Genomic DNA, 17,259 nt, shown 5'->3' with positions numbered 1-17,259 from the left:
TCGCGGTCCTTCTTGACAGAAAAGCTCCTACTTGACAGCTCGTTCCAAGGGGACCATAGTTGATCCATCGAAAAAATGTTGTCTTGTCAATATTTTTTTTGCATTAAAATGAAAAAAAAAAGTGATCAGAAATGGTTTTTAATCGTGTTTTTTACCGTTGTATATAAAAATTGGCATAGGGCTTTAGTACCCAATTACCGTTACGGCTAATACAACGTATTAGGCTTGGCCGGTTTAAGGGCAAACGAGATGACGTTTCATTCATAACAAAATGGCAAAATGGCCTTACACTAAAGAATGTATTCTTTGTATTGTTCTGTTTCTAGTAAGATAATTAGAAAATTTATTAATTCGTTTAATAGATTATAGAAAAATAATCGCACTTTTTGTCTTACGACATTTATAGCTTTGTAGAAGTCTACTTGAGTTATTTTCAAAAATAATTGAATGCAGTTTAAAAGCCAGCAAAAAACATTCCAGGATGTGCTCAGATATTTTTTTTTTGCAAATTCAATCTATTATCTACTTTTCAAATACAATCAACAAACGACAATTAACGCATTATTTTTAAACAAACTGCAAACAAAACTTTTTAAATTGTTTCAAAAGAATTTCACTGTTTAATGCATATGCTTTTCTATTTTCATATTCTATTGAAAAAAAAAAAACTTTCAAGGTTAGATTCATAAACTTGCACTGTAAATGAATAATAATCTTCGCTTAAAAAATATGTTCCACTTTCCGCAAGAATTAATCCGTTGACTTGAGCAAAAAACCGAAAATCCGACCTTAATTGGTGTACGTGTACTGAAAGATCGCCGCCGACGGGGCCCGCATCGGAATCAGCTGCGACCCGATGCCGTTCTTCTCCTTGACTACCATGTAGTCCCGGCCGTTGATCATCTGGCGCGCCGCGTCCCCGTCCGTAACGATCTGACTGCCGAACATTCCCTTGGCACCGATCATGCCACTGGTGTGCCGGCTGAAGATCTCCGCGTACGGCGGCGGCGGTGAGTCCGACACCCCCTTGCTCAGGTAGGTGATCTTCTCCGGGGGCAGCTTGAGTCCGGGTCCGTTGAGTTCCTTCAGCTCCTTGGCCAGCTTGCGCTCGTTCATGATGCGGGCGAACATCTGCCGGGAGGATCGCAAAAGGTTACCAAATGTTCCAAGCCGTTCTCATTAATCGCTTACCTCCGAGAAGAACACGGCGATCGACGTGCAGAACCCGGTCAACATAACCAAGTAGGTCATGACCAGATCGCGGTTCTTCAGCTGACGCTCAGTGCCGCCCAAGTTCTGCGGGCAAATCTCGGCCTTGGGCAGATTCTCCAACAGCTTGAACTTGATCAGGCCTCCTTCGACCATGTTGAGAAGTCTGGAAAAAATAAATCAGTCAAAAACAAAATCTGCCCAAGTCACAGCTGTCAGTCGTACTGCGGATCAAACAGGGCGTTCCAGCGGGTCGAGTTGGGGTACGCGAAGGCCCGGACGCGCTTCAGGAAGGGTGTCGTGGCGGTCGCGAACGGACAGTGGCTGCGCTCGTTGATGGGGTTGACCTTGCGCCGCACTAGGTAGTCGTTGTACACGAGGTGCTCGATGGCGGGCCGATCACGGACGTACACGTAGTTCTTCTTGGCCACCGTCGTCATCAGGATGTCGCTGTCGTTGAGGTTCGTCGTGAACTCGACCAGGTGCTTGTCCACGAGGACGCTCAGCGAGTTGAGCGCTTCGTCGCTCTGGGTAATTAAAATAAAAACATGAAATATTATTTTTTATAATATTTATAAGAAATAAGAAGTAGAAAAACACAAAAGGTAAATCTGTAAACTTTTGGATTTGTTATTCGTGAATTTAGCCCTTTACAAACCAACCCCGCCTTTGCCAGTGTTTTTAAAAATGTCTTTGCGACTTTGCCAATTTTTTTTTAAATGCCATTTTTTTAGGGGTAAACTTTGGCTGTGTTTTACTAACATTTCCTATATTTGAAGTAAAAAGAAGTATGCAGTAATTTTTGTGGCCATAAGCATTTTCTTACAATTTAAATAAAAATGGTGCCATTCTATAGTAGAAAATGTGAAAACAAGAAAAAAAAATGAAAAAGGGTACAAAGACGGAAACGGCAACGAAAATCCGGCGTGTTGACCGCGACGCGCAACGTTCAAATTCTCCAAAGCAACTCTTTTGAGATAAATACAAGTAGGGGAAATATGCCCATTCTAATCACTCTAAGCCGTTCGACCAATTCTCATCACTTTTCCGTTTTCCGCTATTAAATCAACATTTTCAGATGTTTCAACAATGGAGAGTTGCTTGCTCACTTTTATTTGAGCTATTCATTACTTTGGAACAGTCAAAAACACTTTATGAAAGCTGTAATTCATGATCAAAGTGCTGATAGGCCGATAATAGAAATAGGCTGAGAAAGGGTATAGTTCCCCTACGAGAAAATAAGTGAGTAGGTGGTTTTTTGATTTAAAAAAAAACGAATTCAAACTCAGTCAAAACGCTTATTTTTCTTTAAAAAAGTTTAAGTTTAAGTGTAAAATTATTTGTTTTATTCAAAAGGTATTTTTCAAGAATGTCGAAAACTATATGTTTTTGTTTTTCTTGATTTCATTTTTTTTCGAAAAATGCAGAAAACTTCCCTGAAAATTCGTAGAATTTCTGATGGGTTTAGTGTCTTGGGCTAAGTTTTAGGTTATAATAAGGATCTAAAAAAAATACGAAACAAAAAAAACTGGAGTTTTTTGTTTTACTTTTTATTATTTATTCAACTCACAATAAAGGTAAAAGGGACGATTTTATTTATTAAAATTTTAGGGGAGGTAAGGCATCTTTTGCGCCAAAGCGGCTTGAGTTTAGAAGTGGACAAGTGTGGTACTGAAGACATTTTTTTTAAGTGTGATATTTGAAAAATTTGGCATTTTCAGGTATGTTTTTTTTCGAAAAATGTTCAGTTTTTGTAATTTAAAATTACTTCAGGTAGGAAAAGCATCAATGAAATATTTTTTTGAACAGGTGAAAAAATCCTACAATTTTCCTCTTTTGCCTTTGTTGATTGGACTGCTGGTTGCTGAGTTACAACCAGTCAATGTTCAAATTTTAGGATAAATCAGTTTTTTTTCTAATTGTCACCAGTATCCTTATTTTTCTACTAGCGATGTCTCGAAAATTATTGGTTTGACTTTAACCCTCTACTGCCCAAATTTTTTTTTCGAAATTTTTTATTTTTCCCGTGTTTAGGAGGTCATTTTGAGCAACTTTTGTTCAACGAAAAACTTTACTTCTCTTGTTTTATGTTTTTCTTGTTTCATTTTTAGTATTTTTATTTGCATTTATCTTGTTTAGTTTATGTTTGTTTTTGTTAGTATTTGGCCTTCTCTACAACCTCCTATCATTACATTTTGCCTATCTAATTTTTTCATGTTTTATTAACAGTAACTTTTTCAATTTTTTTCATGTTTTTCACATTTTCTGCTATAAAATGGAACCATTATCATTTAAATTGTAAATAAATGCGTAGAGGCATAGTCTGGGGCACTAGAAAAATTACTGCATACTTCTTTTTACTTAAAATATAGGAAATGTTAGTAAAAAACACAGCCAAAGTTGACCCCTAAAAAAATGTCATTTTTAAAAACATTGGCAAAGTCTCATAAAACAAGTCAAACTTCCAACCCTAAAATTTTCCAAAATTTTAAAAGTTCTTCTTTCCAATGCTTTTTGAAGATCAAAAATTGGTTGAAAAATGGTTTTTTGGCGATTTTTTAAATCGAAGCCCGTCTAGAGGCGGGGTTGGGTTGTAGAGGGTTAAATGTTCAAAATGAAACTTGTGTGATAAACATAATTTCAAAAATTATTGTTTTAAGCCCTTTTAAATTGTTATCCTTCTTTCTAAAATTTAATGAATGTTTTTTATTTTAAAGAGCAGATTTTTTTTTTTTTCAAAAGTTTCCCTTTTTACATTGAAAACAAACAAACAAAATAAAGTTTTTTTTTAAATTGAAAAACATTACCTAATTTTGCCAACACACTTAATTTTTTTTACCGCATTCGGTAGTTAAAAATTCGGTTAAAAAAGTTCTAGTGTGTACCTATGACTTCAAAACGGTGCTAATACATCAAAATTTGATTTAGGAAATTTTATTTTAGATTTTATTTTTCAAAAGTCATGGTGTATGTGAAAGTTTGTCTGTCAATTACTTTTGAGCAGTTCTCTCAGATTTCGGTTTTTTGATTTTTTGTATTTTTTAATCCGACTGAAACTTTTTTGGTGCTTTTGGTATGCCCAAAGAAGCCATTTTGCATCATTAGTTTGTCCATATAATTTTCCATACAAATTTGGCAGCTGGCCATACAAAAATGATATATGAAAATTCAAACATTGCCAAACATTCAATATTATGCCCTGTTAAAATGTTAGTCTTGGTTTAAACATTTTGAAAATATTTTTCACGAATGTTTCATATTTTAACATTGAAAATCGGATCATTAGTTGCTGAGATATCGACATTAGAAAATGATGTGTTGTTTGGGTGGGACTTAGAATACATCAATTTTCCTGTTTTTAAACATTTGCATGGCAATATCTCAGCAACTAAGGGTCGTATCAACAAAGTTGAGAAATGCAAAATATAGAGAATTTTCTCTGAATCAAAGGTGGTCAAACATGTGCACTAATTAAAAAAAATGAAAAACTGCGACTATTTTCAAAAAAGTCACCTATAAATGGATTTAACTTGAAAACGGTGCCCTTTATCAAAAATTCACTGAAGTACATTTTGATTGCAAATTTGATTTTACATCGAAAAATGAAATTGAAAAATTTTTGCGGCCAATTTTTCGATTTTTTTGAAAAAATCAGTATTGGTTCAAAAATTCATAACTCGCTCAAAGATTTTTTGCACAACCTGAAAATTTCTGAAAAGTTGGCATTTGATATCCTCTAAAACATATCAAAAAATAAAAAAAAATTAAATATTGTGTTTTTTGCAAATCAAGTTTTAGTGACAAAAAGTTAAATAAAAAATCACCAAATTTTTTTTTACCGTGTACCATTTTTTTCAGTGTAGTCCATTTCTATACCTACAAATTTGCCCAAGACACCAAATCGATCAAAAAATTCCTTCAAAAGATACAGATTTTTGAATTTTCATACACCATTTTTGTATGGCCAGCTGCCAAATTTGTATGGAAAATTATATGGACAAACTATTGATCCTTGCACTGTAACTTGGATTTGGCCCGCACTTTTCTCTCGCACTTTTGACAACAAAATTTCCAAAAACTAGGCAACCAGCAGTTGTTTATTTACATTTCCAGTCGCAGTTTCCACCAAACTGGACATTCGCACTTTAAAATTGCGACTGACAGGTGAGCAACATCGGCTCGCTTTGATCATTTTTTGAGACAATTAAAATTTCCCAAGCCAGTTTGACAAGTCGCAATAGTGCGGTCGATAGCAATAATTTAGTGTGAAGTCCAAGTTAGTGAGAATTGCGCAATAATGATGCAAAATGGCTTCTTTGGGCATACCAAAGGCACCAAAAAAGTTTCAGTCGGATTAAAAAATGCAAAAATTAAAATTTAAGAACAAAGACCGATATCGTAGAGAATTGCTCTTTTAAGGATATAAGCATTCAACCTGTTTAAACAGTTTTTCTGTGTGAAGGGAGCACAATAGGGTGAAAATAAAAAAAACGACATTAGGGACACCCCCTGAAGCGATTCCTTAAGCAAAAAGAAGTAACTGTGCCAATAGGGTGGAATTGAAAATTATTTCGAAGACAATTTTTTGATTTGCAATTTTTCGTTGGGTAAAAATGACGTATCATTTGAATTTCTGGAAAAGTTGAGAATTCCAATATGTGATTTGGGGCCACCCTGTTGGCAATGCGAACTGCAAAATAAAGCTGTTAAATTAAATTAAAACTATATTTACGATTTACCATGAACGTTCTGTTAAAAGTTATATAACTGCTCGTTAATCGAAACAGGCTTTGATTCATTTCCTCGCTCCAAAACCAACCGCACAGGTCAATTTTGGAACCAACGCCCACGTGTTCGGCCGTCGTTAGACTGCCTCATAAAATATTCCATTTATTTTTGGATTACTGCGGTGCTTCCCAAACCCCACCCCTCCCAAATCATCGTCCTGCTGAGCTTTTCCTCGGAGTGTTGATTTTTGATTTCCACGCCACGGAACCATCAGGTGTGGCGCTGGCCATCAAGGACGGGAAAGTGTCGTTTTTGATGGGGGAAGGACACACCTTGTAGACACCTCAGATGGCTTTGGACAGAAGAGGTACCGACTAGGGGAGGGAGGTGTCTCATAATTTACCCCATCAAATATGTACCACTTTCACGGTGATTTATGGGAGCTGGGACGGGGCTTGGAAGCCGAAATGTTTTGTCGGTTGTAAACAAGCCGGACCGTAATCAATTATTGACACCAGCCAAGTCAGCCGAAACAAGAGTGACCACTTCGGGCGAGCACTAGATTAGTCCCAAATCGGCACTTACGTTCTTGATGGCGTACTCGATGGCGTTGCCGCGAATGGTTACAAAGTTTTTTTCTTTCCGGCGCACGTCCTCGGCGTTGTTGATGGGCAGCGTGAACTTGGACAGGGTCAGGAACGCGGTCAGGTTGGCCGTGTAGAACGACGTCAGGATCGTGATGAAGATCCACCAGCTGGCGAACAGGATGCGGGTCGAATCTGGTGGTGAAGGGGAGGAGAGGATATGTTGTTTAGCATAATACAACATTCTGATAATTCTCCGAAAACTTTGTTTCGTGCAGAAAATGTATGAAAAAATGAATAACGCAATTGCTTAAGATACTAAACGATACCAAAAAAACAATTCTCGAATTAAAGAATTTTTAAATACTTTTCATGCATGAAAAAAAAAAAAATTGCTGGCATTTAGAACATCGTGCCATAAAGTTAAACTCTAGCATTCATTTGTAAAACCTACATCGAAACATCATTGCATGCATGCATTGTAACCATTAAATCCCATTCCCGTTTGTGTGTTCAGCACATGTTGTAATTACCATCCGGCATTTTTTTGCTCTCATCAACCATTAAAATTAAAGACTCCAACTGTAACACAATGCACTTTGAAAGAGGAACCCGACTCAACCCCGGGCAGGCCTATAATTTACACCCAGCAGATAGTGACAACCCGATAGCCAAATCGGACCCCATGAATAACTGATGGACGACATACCTCCGGTCGGGGACAGGGTGCTGCCCTGTTTCATGAGCGCGCCGTACACGAACCAGATGCAGTGCGGCAGCGTGTACCGAACCTGTTCCGAGTCCTTGGTTAGATAGTACCGGATGACGAGCAGTCCGTAAATGATCGGACCCACGGCCAGCAGCGAAACCAGAATCAAAATCCAAACGTCCCGATCGAAGGGCGCCAACAGCCCCGAACCACTGGCCGACTCCAGCGGACGGATCATGATCATCATCCATTCGCCCTCGTCCAGGCCCGTGGAGTACAGGATGTGCTGGCGGGCGTCGGCCAGAATGGGCAGAAAGGCCACCGCAATGTCCGCCTTCTCGTTGGCCAGCAGCTCGATGATGCTTCCGTCCATGTCGTCGCTCGAGCCGACGATGTTGTGTTCCGGCATGACCAGCGTGTAGTTGAACTTGAACTTCTCCATCAGGAACTCGAGCATCTCGAAGGCCACGCCGCGCCCGATCAGCGTTCCGTTGATACGTTCCGTGTAGCTGAGGGGCCAGTCCTGGAGAGTCGAAAAGAAGAAAATTGTTATGCATAAACAATTTTGGATATTTGCGAATCTCATTGTACGAAACTGTTAAATTTTTGTAATTTTCTAAAAACCAGATTGACATTGAGTGGATGTGTCAATGTGAAACATATAAATTTTAAGCATTCTAAAAGCCGTAAACCATGCGGCTCCATTAAAATTCAATGGAAACTAAACTTAATGTAGACGCATCCTTCTGTTCGATTGCTGTTCCAGTAGGGCAGGCTTGCCCAACTTCCGGCCCGCGACGGCTTTCAAAATAGTTCTATGACCGGCCCTAAAGGCTGTTTATGAAATACTCAAAAATTTAAGATACAAACTTGAGATCAAATTTTCAGAAATTATAACAAAGCATTTATTTGTTTTATTTTTGCTTTAGCGCCAATGTGCAAAAGGAAAGCTAAAAGACACTAAATTGAAATTTGGCTGTTTTTACTTCTTATTGAATTGTTACATTTTTAAGGATTCAAGTTTCGTTCGGCTGGAAGAGGTTTGCGACGAGAGTGTACTTCTGCGATATCGCAGATAAATTCCCTGGCTGATTTTGGAATCAGCAGCTCTTCCTGGTCCTACAAAAACATCGGTAATTCTAGCGAAGATTTTCACTAAACCAGTAGGTTTTCAAACGGAATCAAACAATTGAGACAGTTTCTGGATGGATACAACCGCGTCGACTCCATAAACGACTCCTTAAACCTTCCATTCATAATTATAAATAAAATGACGAACTCGTCCTCAAGTTTCTTAAGATATCGTAACTTCAACTTTAGGTCCTCAAAAGCAACAAATTTTTCATTCCTGCAAAAAACAATTCCAATGATCCATAACAATATTCTCTACTTTTGGCGAACAGTAAATTGGTTCCACTTCGACAGTTCAAAATTTAGACCGTTTTGCGAACCACTATTCGGCACCCAGGATATGATGAATTATGGCTAAATCTTATCCGGCCCACAGTCTTTTTTATCCCACAAGTTTGACAAGCAGCAGGTATTCTGCCAGAAAAAGTTTACTTTTGTTCAACTTTTGTTATTAACAGTAATCTAAAATTATAAAATCTGGAGTTTTTTTTGAAAAGGTCCAATGAACCAAATTTCCAGTTTTTGCTTTTTGGGTGTTTTTGAAACCGCCTTGAGTCAGGGGTATTAAAAAACATCCAAAAAGCAAAAAACTGAAAATTTGGTTTATTGGACCTTTTCAAAAAAAAAACTCCAGAAATATTCTTTTAATTGGATTTTGTTATAAACAGTAAGCTAAAATCATAAAATATTACTTCAATTGTCCAAGGTTATTTAAATTTTGAAAGTTACCTTAGTTTTTTTTTAAATCTGAATGTCAACAGGTATACAAAATCTCATTAAAAATAGTTTTAAATTATATTTGGTTTTTTCTGTGTTCTTTCAGAAGAAATCGAAGTGCGATCTCGAAAAAAATTACAAATAACCGTTAGAAAAAGCGTCTAAGATTAATTGTTAATTTCAATTTAAATTATTAAAACTTCAAAATCTAATTTTTTGCTAAATATTTGAACTTCGCAACGTTTTATTTAATATTGGAAACGGATCAAAAAAAACTTTATAGGAAAAAATCTTGTATAAGTTTTCAAAAAGACGTAAGAGCCAATTGCAAACAAAGCCTTTTTTGCATTGGTATTCGACCTACAAACGAAAAAACAATTTCAAAATTGCTTAAGTTTGTTCATCTACGCGTCTATCAAGTGCCTCAAATTAAAAATAAATGAAATTTTGCTACAATTTGTAGAATTTTTTTTGAAAACTCACCCGAGAAATTAACATTGCTCTAAAGCATTATTAAAATCATACAGAATCAGCCTTTTCAAAGTTATGTGCAAAAAAACACGCATTTTCAGATAAATAACCCTTCAAAATGTTTTTCATAAACTGCTAATGTTATATAGAATCCAAAAATTAAAAAAATCTTTCAAAAATGTTTTAAAATATGTTATTTATTTGATGGAACCACAAATTTGAAATCATCTCTTTAACCCATTCAGGCCTGATTTTTTTGAAAATATATTTTTAGATAATGATGGCAAAATGATTTTTAGACCATACGAAAATTATAGGCTATTTTTTAAATTTTGGATCATGTATCAAATTAAATTATTTACAAAATTGTTCATGTTTAAAACAATGTGAAAATTCATATGAAAAAAAACAAGATTACATGTTTTGCAAATACAAAAAAAAGCCAAAAAATATTAAGAATTTAGAAAAAAATATTTAGAATTTTGGTCTCGTTGAAAAGAACACAAAACCCAACAATTTTCTGTTAAACGATTTATTTTCAAAGAACCCCGGTCACGAAATATACTAGCAGAGCTAGTTCTGCTAGAATCCTGCTAGTTTTGAAAAGAATGCCTAGGTTGGAACAGTCGTTGAATAGACTATAGACTATACGCATGGAAAACAAATACGTTTCTTTCACTTAAAAAACCTATTTAAATGTAGTTTTCGGAATAACAAAAAAAAGTTGAACTCGATGCAAAATTTGATTTTTCCAAATCTATTTTTTGCACATTATTAGATGAACTACTATTTGAATAGTCCAAAGCACTGGTAATATTTAAAAGAATGTCAAAACACAGAATTATCTTCAAAGAACTGGTAATGTTGGAAAAAATGCAAAAGCTTCCAGAAATGAATAAAATCATCTATTAAATATGCTGAAGAACCAGTCATGTTTGAAAAATGTAAAAACTCACGCAAATAACAGTTTTATTGTTTTTACAATTAGTTTTCTGTTGATTTTCCATTTGCCGAAATGTCCATTCGACGAAACGACTTTAGGTTACATGTCCCGCACCGCGGTTTAAATGATTCTTCTAACCCATTGAAAAAGTCTTTTTATAGATGAGCATTAATTTATTTCTTAGCAATTGCCGTTGAGTAATAGAAGGATCACTAAAAAAAAAATAAATAAACGAAAAAATACTAGACATAACAGAAAAAATTGATTGTATTGTTAAAAAATAAGGTTTTTTCAAAACTTAACATGACTTTTTTTCCCTTTTCATGAACATTTGAAAGATGTTCAGCAAGAAAAATATACCATGATTTTGTTCTTTTTTTTATGTTTCTAAAAATCTGCATATTATTCCTCGCCTTACCTCCAGCGTGGTCACTTTGAGCATCCGGCCCTTCAGCTCGTTGGCCAGCTTCTCCTGGAACGCATCCTTGACGGCCTGGCTGGTGCGCGAATCGCTTTGGTACACAAAGTTCTTAGTCCCGTACCGGTTGGGGCCGGTCCGGTCCGGCCGCACCACCGGAATGGCCCCCCGAACGGCGGTGATGGCCAGTTGGGAGAAGCATAGCAGCAGAAACAGACCAGCGCAGGATAGTTTGGGAAATTTTGCACACTTTTTCTCGGCGGCTTGGGATTTACTCATGATCACCTTGGTGGGACATTTTTTGAAGGATTTTTTTTTTAAATTTTACCGTGTTTCACTGTTTTTCTGATATACAATTTGGGTTCACAAATGAGAGAAACTTTATTTCCTTGAGTTAAAAAAAAACAAGAAAAAACTTAAATTCAACAAAAAATAGAAAAAAATCCCAACACTTTAACTTCTCTCCAACTGGTAATCCAAAGGGGGGTTCGTTTCTTTCTCACTAATGCACAAGTCACTTTCCGAGTTTCGCGTCCGTACCGGCCAACCGTTCGCAAGGAACTGAACGGGCAAGTCCCCAGGCGTTTGGACGGAAGTGGCTCCCAGACCTAAAGCGCACCATCATTGTCGGGAGTCATTACATACGATTTCGTATACACACACACGTGGGGGAAGAATAAAGCCTATCACCAACCCCCCCCCCCCCTCCGGTGGTCAATCATAAATTGTTTAGATTTGTTTTTTTCTATTTATTCTAGGCCCTTTATGTAGTAGTATTCCATGTGAAGTACGGCAATTTGTTTTGTTTGTAAAACCTAAGTTTAGTTTTTTTGAGTTTCGTACAAATATCGCTTAACAATGTTGACATTTTTCAAAATTGGAATTTTGAATCGACCTTCATTAGTAGTTTATGCAACAAGTTGCGAAAACAAAATTTTGTTCAGCACGAGTCGTACATTTAACCAACGAGGTTTGCCGAGTTGGATAAATACGACGAGTGCTGAAATAGTAGTTTATGCAACGAGTTGCTTACAACATTTTTTGCATTTCCGAAAAACGCTTTTTTGCAATTCCGTCGTGAAACTTCTAACTTTCCCTGTCATTCTTGAACGACGAAATAGCCTACCTTTCTGTACCAAAAATAACAGAATCGAAAAGCAACACTTTTCAAAATAAATGCTGAAAAGTTCTACTTTTCAGCACTCAAATGAGTGCTGAAAAGTTGAACTTTTCAGCACTTGTTTCGAAAAGTAACACTTTTCCACATTTTTTTGATTTAAACGATTTATTGACAAAATACATGAAAATTTGACTTAAAATTTCACTCAGTGTGTGTTTTTTGGAATTGCAAAAAATTTTGTATGGAACTCATTGCAAAACTTGATTTTTTTCAGAACTCTTCGTATTTATCCAACTCGGTGAACCTCGTTGGATAAATGTACGACTCGTGCTGAAAAAATCCTCTTTTTGCAACTTGTTGCATAAACTACTATTTGAATGGAATTTTATATCAAAGATCCACTGCCGCTCGAAGCAAGTCCGTCCCATATGTATTTTTATCGTTTTTAAGATAAACCCGACAAAAGTCTTGTTTTAACACCTACTTCAAGCCTATTAAATAAAAAAGTCATGTTTGTTCTAGAAATTCCAAAATAAAAATGACTTGTGTGCTGTCCCATATGCAAAATAAAGGCATGTCAGTTCTTGTTTAGAAATGTCTCACAAATCGATAAAAAAAGTGTATTTTTTTTAACAACTCACAGATTATGTCTCTAAGAGCCTGTTGAACTTAAAAAAAACTTTAGTTGTTGATATTTAATTAATATTCATAGATTTTTAAGAGTAATACTTGATACCTATTCTGCCTTTTTTCCTCATGCAAGTGACAACCACGGTTTGAATATAAACTACATACCATTGTAATAATTTAAGAAAAAAAATCAGTTATGTTCCTTATTGGTTGGTTGGTCCTGGTTCCGGATGAGGTTTATCTTCCAACGCAGATTTTAAGGGTCCATTTGCTGAGACGTGCATTCATATATCTCCTCTCACGGCAGCGAAAGAAATTGACTGTCTTGTCCCGGGTAAAGTTTCATACTCAGGAATTTTACTAAAACTATTCCTCAAATAAGATTAACCTGAAATCAACATACTTTTAGATATTTAACCTGGCCATGGTCTTCGTTTTCTACATACACGAATGGTATTCCGGGTCTATAGGACCCAGAAATGTTTTCGGCTGCCAAAATTCGAGATTGTAACCGATTTTGGATGTCATGGCCGCAAATGAAAGGCTAGGATGTCTACTTTCTGAATCCAACCGGCAGAACCGGTTTTGGACACCGTGGCCACCGGGAACCTGCTATAACCAAAAAAAGTCCTTTTTGAGGCCCATACTTTGAGGACCTGTATCTCAGAAACGATTGCACATAGCAGGTTGCTTCCGAATGCATTCGACAAATAATAACCTGAATTTTAAGCCCCAGAAAAAATAATTGGTCCATAGTGGCCACCGGTTCCGGTAACCCGGAACTTCCGGAAAACTTGATTTTTGCAATTTTTGACATAAAACCGTCACACGGATCAGTCTTTTGAAACGGATTATTTTGCAAACCATTGCAAAAGGATACTACATACTACCCCTGACTGTTTGGTATCGGTTCTGGCCAACTGTGGCCAATCCGGAACCGGTTCCAGGGTACCACTGAAACGGTTTCAATAATTGTCACGCTAGAAACCCGTCATGTTGCATATCAAACTTCATAAAATTGCATGTTATGACCATCTGAGGTCATGCCCATGTCCTCTGACCCATCCTGGTCACTCCGGAACCGGTTACCGGTGGCCACTGGGGGACACTATCGGAATATGCAATGAACCCTATCATCCGACGTATCAAACTTCATAAAATTGAAAGTTATGACCATCTGAGGTCATGCCGATGTCTTATGACCTAACCTGGTCACTCCGGAACCGGTTACCGATGGCCACTGGGGGACACTATCGGAATATGCAATGAACCCTATCATCTGACGTATCAAACTTCATAAAATTGAAAGTTATGAACATCTGAGGTCATGCCGATGTCCCCTGACCCAACCTGGTCACTCCGGAACCGGTTACCGGTGGCCACTGGGGGACACTATCGGAATATGCAATGAACCCTATCATCCGACGTATCAAACTTCATAAAATTGAAAGTTATGAACATCTGAGGTCATGCCGATGTCCCCTGACCCAACCTGGTCACTCCGGAACTGGTTACCGGTGGCCACTGGGGGACACTATCGGAATATGCAATGAACCCTATCATCTGACGTATCAAACTTCATAAAATTGAAAGTTATGAACATCTGAGGTCATGCCGATGTCCCCTGACCCAACCAGGTCACTCCGGAACCGGTTACCGGTGGCCACTGGGGGACACTATCGGAATATGCAATGAACCCTATCATCTGACGTATCAAACTTCATAAAATTGAAAGTTATGAACATCTGAGGTCATGCCGATGTCCCCTGACCCAACCTGGTCACTCCGGAACCGGTTACCGGTGGCCACTGGGGGACACTATCGGAATATGCAATGAACCCTATCATCTGACGTATCAAACTTCATAAAATTGAAAGTTATGAACATCTGAGGTCATGCCGATGTCTTATGACCTAACCTGGTCACTCCGGAACCGGTTACTGATGGCCACTGGGGGACACTATCGGAATATGCAATGAACCCTATCATCTGACGTATCAAACTTCATAAAATTGAAAGTTATGAACATCTGAGGTCATGCCGATGTCCTCTGACCCATCCTGGTCACTCCGGAACTGGTTACCGGTTGCCACTGGGGACACTATCGGAATATGCAATGAACCCTATCATCTGACGTATCAAACTTCATAAAATTGAAAGTTATGACCATCTGAAGTCATGCCGATGTCTTATGACCTAACCTGGTCACTCCGGAACCGGTTACTGATGGCCACTGGGGGACACTATCGGAGTATGCAATGAACCCTATCATCTGACGTATCAAACTTCATAAAATTGAAAGTTATGAACATCTGAGGTCATGCCGATGTCTTATGACCCATCCTGGTCACTCCGGAACCGGTTACCGATGGCCACTGGGGGACACTATCGGAATATGCAATGAACCCTATCATCTGACGTATCAAACTTCATAAAATTGAAAGTTATGAACATCTGAGGTCATGCCGATGTCCCCTGACCCAACCTGGTCACTCCGGAACTGGTTACCGGTGGCCACTGGGGGACACTATCGGAATATGCAATGAACCCTATCATCCGACGTATCAAACTTCATAAAATTGAAAGTTATGACCATCTGAGGTCATGCCGATGTCTTATGACCTAACCTGGTCACTCCGGAACCGGTTACTGATGGCCACTGGGGGACACTATCGGAATATGCAATGAACCCTATCATCTGACGTATCAAACTTCATAAAATTGAAAGTTATGAACATCTGAGGTCATGCCGATGTCTTATGACCCATCCTGGTCACTCCGGAACCGGTTACCGATGGCCACTGGGGGACACTATCGGAATATGCAATGAACCCTATCATCTGACGTATCAAACTTCATAAAATTGAAAGTTATGAACATCTGAGGTCATGCCGATGTCCCCTGACCCAACCTGGTCACCGGAACTGGTTACCGGTGGCCACTGGGGACACTATCGGAATATGCAATGAACCCTATCATACGACGTATCAAACTTCATGAAATTGAAAGTTATGACCATCTGAGGTCATGCCGATGTCCTCTGACCCATCCTGGTCACTCCGGAACTGGTTACCGGTGGCCACTGGGGACACTATCGGAATATGCAATGAACCCTATCATCTGACGTATCAAACTTCATAAAATTGAAAGTTATGACCATCTGAGGTCATGCCGATGTCTTATGACCTAACCTGGTCACCTGAACCGGTTACCGATGGCCACTGGGGGACACTATCGGAATATGCAATGAACCCTATCATCTGACGTATCAAACTTCATAAAATTGAAAGTTATGAACATCTGAGGTCATGCCGATGTCTTATGACCCATCCTGGTCACCTGAACCGGTTACCGATGGCCACTGGGGGACACTATCGGAATATGCAATGAACCCTATCATCTGACGTATCAAACTTCATAAAATTGAAAGTTATGAACATCTGAGGTCATGCCGATGTCCCCTGACCCAACCTGGTCACTCCGGAACTGGTTACCGGTGGCCACTGGGGGACACTATCGGAATATGCAATGAACCCTATCATACGACGTATCAAACTTCATGAAATTGAAAGTTATGACCATCTGAGGTCATGCCGATGTCCTCTGACCCATCCTGGTCACTCCGGAACTGGTTACCGGTGGCCACTGGGGGACACTATCGGAATATGCAATGAACCCTATCATCCGACGTATCAAACTTCATAAAATTGAAAGTTATGACCATCTGAGGTCATGCCGATGTCTTATGACCTAACCTGGTCACTCCGGAACCGGTTACTGATGGCCACTGGGGGACACTATCGGAATATGCAATGAACCCTATCATCTGACGTATCAACATAAAATTGAAAGTTATGAACATCTGAGGTCATGCCGATGTCCTCTGACCCATCCTGGTCACTCCGGAACTGGTTACCGGTTGCCACTGGGGACACTATCGGAATATGCAATGAACCCTATCATCTGACGTATCAAACTTCATAAAATTGAAAGTTATGACCATCTGAGGTCATGCCGATGTCTTATGACCTAACCTGGTCACTCCGGAACCGGTTACCGATGGCCACTGGGGGACACTATTGGAATATGCAATGAACCCTATCATCTGACGTATCAAACTTCATAAAATTGAAAGTTATGAACATCTGAGGTCATGCCGATGTCTTATGACCCATCCTGGTCACTCCGGAACCGGTTACCGATGGCCACTGGGGGACACTATCGGAATATGCAATGAACCCTATCATCTGACGTATCAAACTTCATAAAATTGAAAGTTATGAACATCTGAGGTCATGCCGATGTCCTCTGACCCATCCTGGTCACTCCGGAACTGGTTACCGGTTGCCACTGGGGACACTATCGGAATATGCAATGAACCCTATCATCTGACGTATCAAACTTCATAAAATTGAAAGTTATGACCATCTGAGGTCATGCCGATGTCTTATGACCTAACCTGGTCACTCCGGAACCGGTTACCGATGGCCACTGGGGGACACTATCGGAATATGCAATGAACCCTATCATCTGACGTATCAAACTTCATAAAATTGAAAGTTATGAACATCTGAGGTCATGCCGATGTCTTATGACCCA

At 38.6% G+C, this 17,259-nt stretch overlaps 1 protein-coding gene across 1 annotated transcript; it reads right to left on the bottom strand.

The window, feature by feature from the left end:
* Positions 1-532: 532 nt before the first annotated feature.
* Positions 533-11,465, bottom strand: LOC6053597 (glutamate receptor ionotropic, delta-2). Its single transcript, XM_038257390.1, has 6 exons — positions 10,911-11,465; positions 7,231-7,753; positions 6,523-6,716; positions 1,435-1,736; positions 1,192-1,375; positions 533-1,131 (listed from the first exon to the last, which is right to left on the bottom strand). Exons 1-6 carry the CDS (start codon positions 11,187-11,189, stop codon positions 790-792), a joined length of 1,824 nt encoding a protein of 607 aa, XP_038113318.1. The 5' UTR covers positions 11,190-11,465; the 3' UTR covers positions 533-789.
* Positions 11,466-17,259: the final 5,794 nt, after the last annotated feature.

This window comes from Culex quinquefasciatus, chromosome 2 (genome assembly GCF_015732765.1).
Source record: "Culex quinquefasciatus strain JHB chromosome 2, VPISU_Cqui_1.0_pri_paternal, whole genome shotgun sequence".
NCBI lineage: Eukaryota > Metazoa > Arthropoda > Insecta > Diptera > Culicidae > Culex > Culex quinquefasciatus.
The sequence above is the reverse complement of the archived record's forward strand: the minus strand, read 5'-3'. Positions and strand labels throughout refer to the sequence as shown.

What these genes read in the sequence shown, in the direction of transcription:
- LOC6053597 (XM_038257390.1), bottom strand. Translation starts at nt 11,189, where the DNA reads ATGAGTAAATCCCAAGCCGCCGAGAAAAAGTGTGCAAAATTTCCCAAA. An exon ending in TCAAAGTGACCACGCTGGAG is followed by an intron (nt 7,754 to 10,910) that starts GTAAGGCGAGGA and finishes TCGACTCTCCAG; the next exon opens with GACTGGCCCCTCAGCTACAC. An exon ending in TCGCCGTGTTCTTCTCGGAG is followed by an intron (nt 1,132 to 1,191) that starts GTAAGCGATTAA and finishes TCCTCCCGGCAG; the next exon opens with ATGTTCGCCCGCATCATGAA.